Consider the following 12,437-nt stretch of genomic DNA (forward strand, 5'->3'; position numbering starts at 1 on the left):
ATCTTCAACTACATCACGTTGCTCAGAGCCCCGTCCAGCCTGACCTTGTATGTTTCCAGGGATGGGGCATCTACCATCTCTCTGGGCAACCTGTTCCACTGTTTCACCACCCTGTTGTAAAAAATGTTTTCCTTATATCTAATCTAAATCTACCCTCTTTTAGTTGAAAACAGTTACCCCCTTGTCCTATCGCAACAGGCCCTGCTAAAACATTTGTCCCCATCTTTCTATAGGTCCCCTTTAAGTACTGAAAGGCTGCAATAAGGTCTCCCTGAAGCCTGCTCTTCTCCAGGCTGAACAACCCCAACTCTCTTAGCCTTTCTTCATAGGAGAGGCATTCCTCTCAAAGAAAGGAGTTTCCTAGGTCACGCTCTGTGGCACTGTGAGGCCACAATAAAATTGATTCCTTAAGAAATCAGCTAAGGCTGAGATTTGAACAGTAGTTTTTTTCCTAGAAAAAACTTTAAAAGCATTACGCTACAGTAATTTTCATAGATTACCTCCATAATAAGACTCTCCTAGGGAAATCCAGGTTATATGAATTAGTTTAACATGTCATAATTAAACCGTTGACTTTACAAGAGCCAGCAGACTAAGATGAATTTCCTAGCTTCCCTTTTGGGGTACATCAACAATCACTTGATGCACGCCTTCATTTTAAAACCTGCTTAATCCCTGAGGAGGAAAGGCTTTGCTTCAGCAAACCTCTTCTGTGAGGTAGACTTATCCAAAGATAGCAGTGCTAAGTTGATCAGGTCTGAGAGTCACAGTTGCAATGCTCAAACTGAGTATTTTTGCTACTCTCTCCTTACCATTGCATTGCTCTACGGATCATTTAAGTAGGTGGAAAAGACAGCTTTGCAAGAGATTACTTGGTTCATCATTTCCGCATTTAAAAAAGTTGATCAGCAGTTCATGAATTAATGACATCAATTGACTTAAATAATATTTATATTTGTTACAGTGCTTCACCCTCTGTTCCTCGAACTGCAAGCCACATCTTCTGGAATATACTGAGGTCAATGTGCTGCATGGAATTTCCAGAAATCTTCATTAGGAAGACAGCGAGATGCTTCAGAGAGGGTCCAAGTTTTACCAGACAAGAAGGGAAACAGGCAGGCAATATGTGATGCCCTCATCAGGTAGAGACGATGAACAATTTAATCGGCTGTGGTCTTCCTATAAATTGGTGGGAAAGTGACAAAGCTGTCCCTGAGATGCCTGAATGGTTCCACAAAACCACATCCAGGACTCTGAAACATCATCACATGTAGCTTTTTTACTTCCAAAATGAAAGAAACTTTCATCAACCTAACTTGATCTTGCTCCAAACAGAGCTGGTTACAAGTTGCACAGTTATTTCTGAAACAGTATTGTACAAAGATTGACTGCAATTCTCGTCCTAGTTACCACTACACTAAGAGGCAAGACTTCCTTTGGGAATTAAGGGATTATATAAACTTGTCAGGTTGTCTATATTCCTTTCAAAAAGAAACCAGAATCTTCAGTGAGTTTTTCTGGAGGCTGAATAATACCAGCTTTCCACCACGCTTCCCAGCAGGAGCTGGGAATTGACAGAGACCTTCTCTCTGTAGCTCTCTGCCCCTTTTAATGCTCTCCCTGCTCCTTCCCCAGAGGGGACTCATAAGGTCAGGAAACATTTATGTTGGAAATACTGTCCATTCAGCTTGTAACACTGCCTGTTTATATTACCCCACTTTGTAAAAGCACAAAGAGGCGCTTAAGGAGTCAGGTGCGGTTTATTTATACTGGCCTCATGCTGCCTGCATGTTTCTGATATTCAAAGAGAAGAATGAATGCAAAGTCTGTTTGAACTTCGCTGCTCACAAGGGATCCAGAGAGGGGAGAGGCCAACCTTTTAATTCCCCAAAACCTCCCATCCTAAGGCAGAAATGATCCATCTGCTGTAACATGTAGCTGTTTTCTCTGTTATTTCTTCACCTTGTATCAGGTTACATTTTGACTGCTGTACTGTGAAGAAGTCTTAAGAGTGGGGAAGAGTGAAGACGATGGGCTGTTGAAGCCTCTTCTCTGCAACTGTTATGCACATGAGCCATCATCTGGATCATCACCCTGCTGTCCTCTGCTCCCCTGCTAACCTGCATCGGTGGCTGGGAAGGGCAGCCCAGTGGCTGGAGCATGGCCACTCACAACAGCAGCTAAGGATCGTCAATTTGATACCCTTCCACTTGTAGCAAGGAAAAATAACTTTCTGCTTCAGCTAACACCACATTGATTGAGGGAGGATGTAACTGTAATGGGTTATCTAAGGCAGAGAAGGACCTTGAATTTCAAAACACTTGGTATAAGTTTTCTGGTCTCAGTGTTTCCTTTTTCTTTTTTTTTGCAAAAGAACGCCTTTTAAGAAAACATGAGACTACACATTTATACTAAAAGACAATAAAGGCAGAAGAATTAAAGCATATAAACCAACGATGAGTGCACTTTGGAAAGTAAAAAACCTTCAAATGTCCCAATCACTCAAGTGAGGGTCAAGAAAGCCTTTCGACAGCATTAGCTCACAAGGAAGGGAAGGAAGAAAAAACATTTTAAGACAGTGCTTAACAAGTTAATGAAGGAAAATACCTGGTGCAATTGCCTGCAACAATGCTACCCTATACTTGGTGACTCAAGAAGTCCCTCTTTGAACCTTTTACCATAAGGTACAGACATGTTTATGGCCCATTGCTCTCTACGTTCTGCCTTGCTCCATTTTGTTAGGGCCACAAGAGAAAACGGCACTGACTTTATTATTCATCTGTTTCTTTTTGGGGAGTTCCAGTGTGCTACTATCTTGGGTAGAAGAAAAATAAGTATATGAGAACACACGTTCTCCCATATCCATTCCCAGGTCTTTAAACTCCGGGCCCTTCTTGTGCCCTGCAGCATGTAAGGCCATGGTGACACTCCAGACAGGAACTGACCCCCATTTTAGCAGATATTCTCAAAGGTTTCCCTGGCTTCTCTGGTGACTGAATTGTTTTATAAGTGACAACACAGGAGACCAAGAGAGAGAATGGATCCAAGAGGCATTTCACACCCCTACTGGCAGGTGTTACCTCCTCGCTATGGCTGACACACTTGATACTGGTGTGGAGGTGAGGAGGAGAGGCCTGGAGTCAGGGACTAGGCTGTCGGAGCGGCCGGATTCAAGCTCTCTCCGCTGGATGCTCCCCTGGCAGCTTCTCTTCTTCAGCTGGAGGGAGGTGAGCAGGTGGGAAGGCAGCATGTGCTCCACACCCTGCCATCTCCTGCTTCCCAAATCTTCTGGTTCCCCTTCTGCTGGCAAGAGCATCAAGGCAACCACATGCAGAAAGGATCTCTTAGGAAAACCAGTCTGCTCAGAGCCAGGAGAGTTTCCAGCCACAGCACTTCATAAGTACAGGAGGAAAAGTAATTTTTTTTTTTTTAAATTTTAAAATAAATATTTTGCTTTTTCTCAACTCCTCTCTCCTTAAAGGTGAAAGAGATGCTAGGAACTACAAGCAGGCCTGAAAGGAAAGTGCAACTGCAAAGACAACCTCCTTGAAAAGCAAATATATGCCTGAGATAGAGCTAGGAATTACACATTGCATCTGGTTGCTATGTTAAACAACATACCCAGAATCTTAACATCTTCCTCAAAGTTTTGCAAACTTGAGGCCTGGCTGCGCTTGGGAGCAGAAGGGTTCAGAAAATAAGGCATCCATCCCCCGATGTCATGGTGCTGACAGATCTGGCTACCGCCTCGCATTAAACCACCCACCGTAATGGGTCTGTGTATCTTACCGGAAAGGAAACAGAAATATTCCAAGTGCAAAACACAAACCCCATCTATACACAAGTGAACATTCCGATTTACAGAATTATACTGTGATGCTAAACTTGATTCAAAACGGAGAAAGAAGTGTAAAGCTTCGTTATGAAACTCTCCATATATGTACATACAGATAGATCAAAAAAGCCTTTACTTATAAAATATAACACAGAAGATAAAAAGCATAATCTCCCCACCACTCAGAAAAACCTTAACTACAAATCTTAGAATCCATCCTATACAAATAATGCAATGGTGGAGGTATTTTTTTTTTTTTTTAAAAAAAAAAAAAAAAAAAAGAGTGGATGTATTCATGCAAATTATACACCTAACTGAGCACACAAATACACCAGAAATTAAGAGAGACAATGAAGCTGCAGTTGTACACTGGCTTACATCAGTAACCCTTTCTAGCAGGTCACTCAGATACCATAATGAAGCCAAGAAGTGACTGCTGAGTAAATGGAGGGAACAAAGTGATTAATTAATGGAACATAAGCTGGACTCTCTCCCGGTCCTCACAGACTGTGCAGACTCATCAGAATAAAGCCCAGTATTAAGCCAGACAGATACCTTAAATCATGAGAACATAAAAAGGCAGGAGGGAATGAGAAGGCAGAGGACAGAGAGGAGTCTACAATACAAAAGAAAGAGGCAGAAAATAGGTTTTACCTCTGGAATCCAGAGAGCACAGCTCACATGTGCCCACTTGGTCCCTGTCCTGGTAGCTTTCATGGCACCTCCTCTTTTGGGACACAGGAGGCACTGAGGATGTATTCCCAGAACGCAGGTGCGACACAGCCAGCTCCCTTCGGGTACTTTTAAGATTCCATAGCATGCCTTGGAGGAAAACAGGTATTGAGATCATTGCGCCGATATGATTTCACACAGAAGCATTACTATTCATATGGAGCAAAGCTTTCAAACAGTAAAGGCACGGTTTGGCCTTCAGTTAATCCTTCTCTAATTTCTTTACCTTAAAACAAGTCACGTGATCAAAGAGATAAACAGCCTCTAAAGCAAAGTATTTTTATGCCGGTTTCTTTTTAAAATGTGTGCTGGTATTGTTTATAGTTTAAAACATACCCATTGTGACTGCCCAACACCACTGGTGTTAAGAACCTTGGTATTTGCTTTTAGGGACTTTTAAATTTCTGAAGCAAAAAATGTAGACATTTCTTTAAATTAGCTTCTGCATCTAATACTTTTTAAAATCACAATTTCCTACCACTAATAACTTTACACTCTAACATAATTCTATTTACATGTGAAGGGATATGAGCTGTTTGACCGAAGACCATTTCCTGCAACATTAAATTAGCTTTGTGGTTGCAGTTCTGTGAATTGTTTGTTACTTTAAATGTTTATATAATATTGCAACAAAAATTACCGTATATACTGAAATTATGAGGTGCTGGGTTTTATGCCTATTTCCCAAGTATTGCACTTAACCCCTTGGAAAACGAGAAATTCCTCAAGTTTTGCTAGGTTGGAGAACTAAAAAGGAATAATAAAAGAAAAAAAATCACATCTGCTTTCAGATTCAAATTCCTGGCAGTTCTTAACAGCTAACTACACGTGTATCTAGATATATCCTGCTGTACATACATACACGCATATTAAGCTGAGTGTATCCAAAACCACTGGCTGCCACCAAGGTCTAATTCCACTCAACTGCTCCAAATAAAAGCTGAATCAAAAGGGCAGCTTTCAGAGGAAATCCCACCTTTCCTAACACCATCTCTGGGAACAGTATCATTGAAAGCTTCAACTGAACAAGACCATTAGCTGTAACCAGTCTTTCAGATTCAAATCTAGTATAAAACACCCACACTTGCCTTCCCAGCCTTTTGATTATAAGATCTCAGTATTTAATATGAAGCAGTATCATAAAATATTGCACATTTATGTCACGCTTGTAGAGAGTGGGGACTTTCCTGAATCAAATCCTGCATTATGGAAACGCCAAGACTGACTAACCTAAATGCTGTTTTGATGTGACGACGGTTGTAAAAACCCAACAGGGGGAGCTGTAATCTAAATTTTACAAGGGATTTTTTTTCTCTTATGTGGCACATTCCCAGCAGCACTCTCTATATTACCAAAGCAGAAGTGGCATTACACCTAAGATCCCATTTAAGGGGTTGGAAATGGACTGAAACTATTTTCTAATTTAATCCAACTAATGAGTGGAGGAAGTCTAGACTACTAAATCAGTAATTTCACAGTGTGTTTGAGCCAGCACAAGAGGGCACAGTGAAGGAGGAAACCTCTCGCACTCCTCTCCCCCACCTCCAAAACTGTGTGATGACAAACAGGCCTGAGGCTACTTGGTGAACCAGGGCCAATCCAGATTAAAAAAAAAAAAATCAATTTTTGGTTGTTGCTAGGATTAGCTCTAGCCCAGACACACTCCCCAGTTTGTTTTGGGCAGATCTCGTGTGGAGAAGGGTCAGGAGCAAGGAGGCAGCAGGCCATCAGCTCAAGCTCAGCTGTCAGCGGGCAACCACGAGCCTCTGACTGCAAATTCATCATTACTATTGAACAGGCACAAGCAAGGGCTGAAGCAGGAGGCACAGCTGCCGGCCGTATTCCTGTCACCGGCCGCATTACTGGCACTGAGGCTCACGTGGCTGCTTCATGCAGTGCATCAGATCAGGAAAGCGGCCAGGCTGGAAGCCAGCCCACTGCGAGCACGGAGATGACAGGTCCTTTTTCAGCCAGATACGTTTTCCAAGTATTACTTGCAGTCGGTAAAAAAATACATTTTTAAAAAGACCTTCTTAGTCTCTTTTCAATTTATAGCAAAAACCCCTTCCAGAACAGGACGCACAGAAGCCACAGGATTCATATCCCTTTTTTGATTATAAGGATACCTCTCTGCCCGACTACACTGAGCTCAGTCAGTATAAAGTCTTGGCTGTATCTGAAACGCTATAAACGTGAGCAATGTTGAGACTGAGAGCAGAGTTATTGCAGCTGCGTAAGCCGTCTAAAAAAGATCAGTCTGTTAAAGTGCCTACATGTGGCTTCAGATGGTTAAATTTGGACAGCCCCTGTCTGGTCAATTAACTAGTCAGTCAAGGAGGAAAAACCCCAGCTCTGAAACAAATGATCTTTAGATTCTTCACGTATAGGTAAGCCAGCATTTCCTGTCCTGTCTAACTTCAAAAGCAGGTTTAATAATAGGGGAAAATTTGGTTATGGTCACAGAGGAAGTACTTGCAAGTCCCAAGAACACACTTCGTGTTCCTATTAGACAGCAGATGTCCATACCATGCTAGGCCACTTACTCTACTGTAACTGTCAGCATATAAAAATTCAACTTAGTATTGCACCACCCTTCATACCTAGAAAATCACAAAGCCCTCCAATTAACACTTAATACCAGTTCAAATTCCATACTTGCCAAGGTAAACTAAGACGACAGGACAGTGTCAACATTTCCGCAGGCACTAACCTGATGGACACAGATATTACACTTGTCACAAAACACCATGTCATTCCCATCTTCACTGTCAGGGGACCGGCACACATCACAGATGACGTCTTCATCATATTCAATACCCAGTCCTTCTTCAGTCTCAATAGCGTGATTCATGTTCTCATGACAGTGACGTTCCAGCACTTCAATTGTCTTCTCCATTGTGTTTTCATCCAGGGGCCCGCATCCTGCAACAAAGAATATGGAAGGGGAATTAGAGGACAGTCAGGTGCCTCTGTCCGAGTCAGAGATGCAGGAAGAGAGAAGGACAACTTCTAGCAACTAAACAGGTAGACACAGCGTCTTCTCTCCCATCAGGCATATTAAAAATAAAAAATAAAACAGAAAACCTTTTTCATTCACTGGCTAACTGTAGCATTATCACATAAATACCAGTAGAACTGCTACTGGAGTAAAAGTTTAAGTTGCACCTAAAACACAAGACTGCATCTTGAAGAAAACTCTACAGCATAAAAGACAGACAGCAGTTTCCGTAACTGCTAGCTGCTCCCATACAACCCTCCCTCCACCTCCATTACTTTCAGAAACACTAACGACATCCAAAATCACGCACAATGTTCTGCCAAAATTACACACAATGTTCTTTTGAAGACTAACTCCCTTAAGAAATAAAACTTATCAAGAACACTTTAGATCTTACAAAGATACAGAAGTTGCCACCACCCAGTACTTGAGTGATCAGCACAATGGATATGAAAAGTGCTTTTACTGTTTTGTTGGGGTTTTTTTAAATAAAATAGATAAATATACTGTTGTCAATCCATATTATCTGTTCACTTGAACACCACACATGCTATATACACTTACCACTAATCAAACTTAATGTAAACAGAACCATTTAAAAAGGATTTGCTATGAGACTGGTCCTCAGCTTGCAGCTTCAGGACATACACTGCGTAAGAAACCCTACGATGTTCACAGCTACAAGAAATCTCCAAACTGCATCCTCTCAAAATCCTCAGTCAAAAGTGATGCTGCTGCCCATAGTTCACTATTTACTCAGACCTTCAAAGGTTGGGATATCACCTTTGAGGGTGACAGAGCACTGGAACAGGCTGCCCAGGGAGTTTGTGGAGTCTCCTTCTCTGGAGATATTCAAAACCCACCTGGACATGATCCTGTGCAACATGCTCTAGGGGAACCTGCTTTGGCAGGGGGTTGGACTAGCTGATCTCCAGAGGTCCCTTCCAACCATAACTGTTCTGTGATTCTGTGATATTAATGTAACATTAATATCAAAGGCTAACATTTTAACTGCTGGACTACGCACAAGAATATGGCTACTAATTTTGATTCCTTGTTGCAACTGATAAACGGGAGATGGAAAAGATAAATGACTGATGATACAAAGTGCCTTCCGCTATTAAACTGTTCTCTCCAATCCCTGGATATTTTCTTACTCCCTGAATTAGAAGAGTTACAGAATCATTCAGGTGGGAAGGGACCTTCAGAGGGCTCCAGCTTTAATCCCCAGCTCCAAGCAGAGTCAACAGTGAATCCAGACAAGGTTGTTGCTCAAGAGGTATGTCTAGTCAGATCTTGAAAATGACCACGGATGGAGCTCTCCCCCTGAGAACAGCTTTGGTTTTGCTAACAGCATCCCTGTATGCCCGAGAAGCTTGTCCTTGCTTCTACCTCCAACATACATCCTTTGGCACTGGAGCTCAGTCATGAGTTCCCTCCTTCACCAAGTCAGTCTCCTGACACATCTACTTGTTCTCCTGAGTATCTGGATGGATCTTTCTTGTGCCTGGAGGAGACTGTCTACCTGAAGTCCTGCTAGCTCTCTTCAGCAGTTCCACTCTTCACAGCTGCCTCCCAGATCCCACCTACCAGTTACCTGGATACATAGAAGCCTGCTCCCCTGAAGTACAGGACCAGAAGGCTACCTCCTTTCCTTACTCCCTTCAGGATCTATCACCACTATTTCATAGCTACTACAGCCAATGCCGCCATCGATTATCACATCCCTACAGGTTCTTCCTTGTTTGTGAACAGCAAATCCAGGAAATGCCAAATACCTCCCTCTTTTGCCCACTTGTCCTTCCTAAAGGATCTGCAATCATCCATGGAAGAACACCAGCCGCACAGGCTATTCTACCACAACTCAGTTATTCCAGTGATAATTCCAAGACTATTTTCCATAGCTCACTCCCCCTCACAGCCCTCTACACCCACAACTTGCATGGAAAAAATAAAGTTTACTTAGCTGATTTTAAATGGGCTAACATGTGTGAATCTTAATTACTCTGTTAAGAACCCAGCGTGCAAGCTCCTCAGAACTCTGAATTTGTAGCAATATGTTCAAGTTTAAGAAATGGAAACATCTGCTTTTCCTACACAAATTTTTTAACTTTTGAAGTCCTAAAATTAATTCCACCTGCTGTGGGCTTTTTCTCTCCTGCCTCAGTCTACAGAAGTAGCACATGATTTTGGATGTGAAGAAGTTTCTAGGCACCACAGGTAAAACACAAAACACTAGTAGATCGAGCAAGTCATTATTTTAAGCATTTCTACCTCCTGTTTTTCTTAGCATTTCCATTCAATTTTCATTCAGCGATCTTTAAGAGATCTCATTCAGCAGACTACAACTGAAACAGCAGAAATTAACTGCTGCTTTTAAAATTGGAACATGTTGTGAAATTACCCATTTCTGTAAGCTCTTCATTTAGCTCCTGAAGCCAAAAGATGTCCATGTCATCCAAGTCATAGCGACACACAGATTCTGCCAGTTCCAAAATGTTGATGTAGCCTGGTTCTGTGGGCTCTTGGCTGGAACAGTGGATGTATTTCCTGGGTCGTGTATACAGTACTTCTTTCGCCTTTTCTGCTACAACCCTAGAGTGAAAGTAAAAAAAAGAAATAGAGAGTTACAGCTTTTTAAGACCCATCCTTGAAAGACATGAAATATTTGCTGTAAGTGCGAAGAAGTGTAGTGTTTCACAGATTTTAAACTAGCCAGTAAGCGTAGCCAGGCTGGGGAGATGGGATTCTGTAAATGTCATTTCTTCACACAAAATGTGCTAAGGTTTGCTACGTATACAGAATCCTTTTTAAAGTGTAAGCCTGTGCATATGATTTTCAATTTAACAAATGCTACTAGTGCAATGATGCAAGTGTTTTTGAAACCCGCAGAAAGTACTATGCACAAAACCCCCTACAGTCTTTGTTCTATATTCTTCTTAAATGATAGAAGGAAATCTTGCCAACTGATTTCTTGAAAATACCAGCTTTTTCAGGAAAGCTTAATTTATTCTACTGCAGTGCGTGTGTGTGGGGAGGGAGAAATACTTGCTCTTCATTTGGGATAAACAGTCTACCCTTATTTTGTAAATTATACTTTATCCACATTACAAATGTATTATTTCTGTTATATAAGAACCATTCTGATGCTAATGGAGAAAAAAAAGCTAAAAATCATCCAGGAAGCAAGGGAGAAAAATATTGGTGTTTTCAATCTTTCAATTATTTTAAGAGATAAAACTCAGCATTTGACTAGTAAACTAGCCTACAGGAATGGAAAGACCGACCTTAGTGAGATAAAGTCAATCTTTCTCTGAATTCAATCCAAGAGGCCCCACATGTGAAAGGAAGCCAGGGAGATACTGAATGGAACAGTGCCATGCGTGAGCAGCTCTGCATGCTTTCTGGAGCTAACCCTCCACAGGACAAGCAGAAAAGAAAAGCTGTGGGAAATAAGGCAAGAGGAGTAAAGAAGGAGCAGGCAGCAGTCAAGCAGTATCCCACATAATTCCTACTGGAGAACGTGGGTTGTCAATGTCAGCACAAACAATGTTCTTCTGCCATTCTTCCTCCCCCCTTCACCTTGCTCATTTTTGCCTCTTGTTCCCTTGTGAGCTTTTCTTTTCTCTGGTCCAGCCAAATCTATAGCAATTTTTTCCTCTAATGTAATACTGCTGGTATGAGATGCAATATATTTATTTTTAATAACTTGGTACTGACAATAGCCCCAGTGAAAATTAAATTATGCTGGCATCAGCGCTTTCACTGGACAATTCATTTATCTTCGTCTCGAAGACCACACTGGCACTAACACTTCTGTGTTGAAACACACTCTGTTTCCACCAGGAAGGGTTGCAGGACTACACTGTTGTGTTTTCCTAGTCTAAGCACAGTGTGAGAGAACAAAAGGTTATTTATCTATTTCCTGAAACTGAGATCACTGAACTTCGATAATAACTTCGATAATGTTAAGCAGCTATTTGTGGCAGGAGAAGGCAGAAAGGGTTAAAGCTCTGGCAATAATAACCAAAATTAAAATTATATGAACAAGTGAGTAACTTTATCAGGTATCAGTAACTACTGCCTGCCTAGTGCTCTATATCATCGTGTTTTATAGGGAAGCCTTTCAAGTAACACGTATAAGTTTGGGTTTATTTTCTATTTATTAAACTCACCATACTCAAATGAGAAAACAGTTTTTAACTCATAGCACCGTGTGACTCGGGAAGAAAGATCCCCTTTTTAAACTCACAATGTAGATACTGTAACAGTGTGCAGACAGAACCAGGTCTGGACTGAAGTGCCACGCAGATGTTTTCCAAATTGGTACTTGTTTGGTTTAAGAACATGCCTGAAAGCTGCTGCACTGGAGATTTAAATATAACAACACAGAAAAGCTGACTGCATTTAGACAACCTATTTTTGAGAGACCATCAACCTGAGTTGACGTTTTATGCACGTGATCTGCAACTGATTGCCATTACCTGAGAGAAGGCTGTGGAATAGTTTCTGGGCTGGCTGGAACTTGAACCCCTTTCTCCCATTCTTGTTTCCACGTGTCCGCAAAGATATAATATTCTTCAGGGTTGACGTGGTGAGAATCTGGTAGTTTCATAGCACTAATGAGATCCTTGCGGAACACCTACAAGAAATACAAGGGAAAAGAGTGGCTTGAGAAAGAATGCTGCACTAAAGTAAGCAGTAGGTATTTTTCTTAATCTACACTGAAACAATGCATATACATTGATAATTTTTTTAAAGAGGACAGACACACAAGTCAATTTGAAACTACCTAGATTATTAACTCTCAGTATATCAGGTGCAGTATGACAAGAAGTTTACACTAACTCAAAACAGAAGGCCTGCACCTGA

At 41.4% G+C, this 12,437-nt stretch overlaps 1 protein-coding gene across 2 annotated transcripts in view; it reads right to left on the minus strand.

Annotated features, from left to right (window-relative positions):
* The window catches only part of JADE3 (jade family PHD finger 3), a 70,426-nt gene that overhangs the window by 12,318 nt on the left and 45,671 nt on the right, over positions 1 to 12,437 (minus strand). For both annotated transcript variants that reach the window (XM_068421191.1, XM_068421182.1), the window contains exons 4-7: positions 12,050 to 12,207; positions 9,970 to 10,160; positions 7,278 to 7,489; positions 4,490 to 4,657 (exon numbers count right to left, since the gene is read on the minus strand). In XM_068421191.1, the coding sequence (XP_068277292.1) occupies positions 4,490 to 4,657; positions 7,278 to 7,489; positions 9,970 to 10,160; positions 12,050 to 12,207 (729 nt within the window). The remainder of the gene's footprint in view (positions 1 to 4,489; positions 4,658 to 7,277; positions 7,490 to 9,969; positions 10,161 to 12,049; positions 12,208 to 12,437) is intronic.

Source organism: Nyctibius grandis, chromosome 2 (assembly GCF_013368605.1).
Source record: "Nyctibius grandis isolate bNycGra1 chromosome 2, bNycGra1.pri, whole genome shotgun sequence".
Classification (NCBI taxonomy): domain Eukaryota; kingdom Metazoa; phylum Chordata; class Aves; order Nyctibiiformes; family Nyctibiidae; genus Nyctibius; species Nyctibius grandis.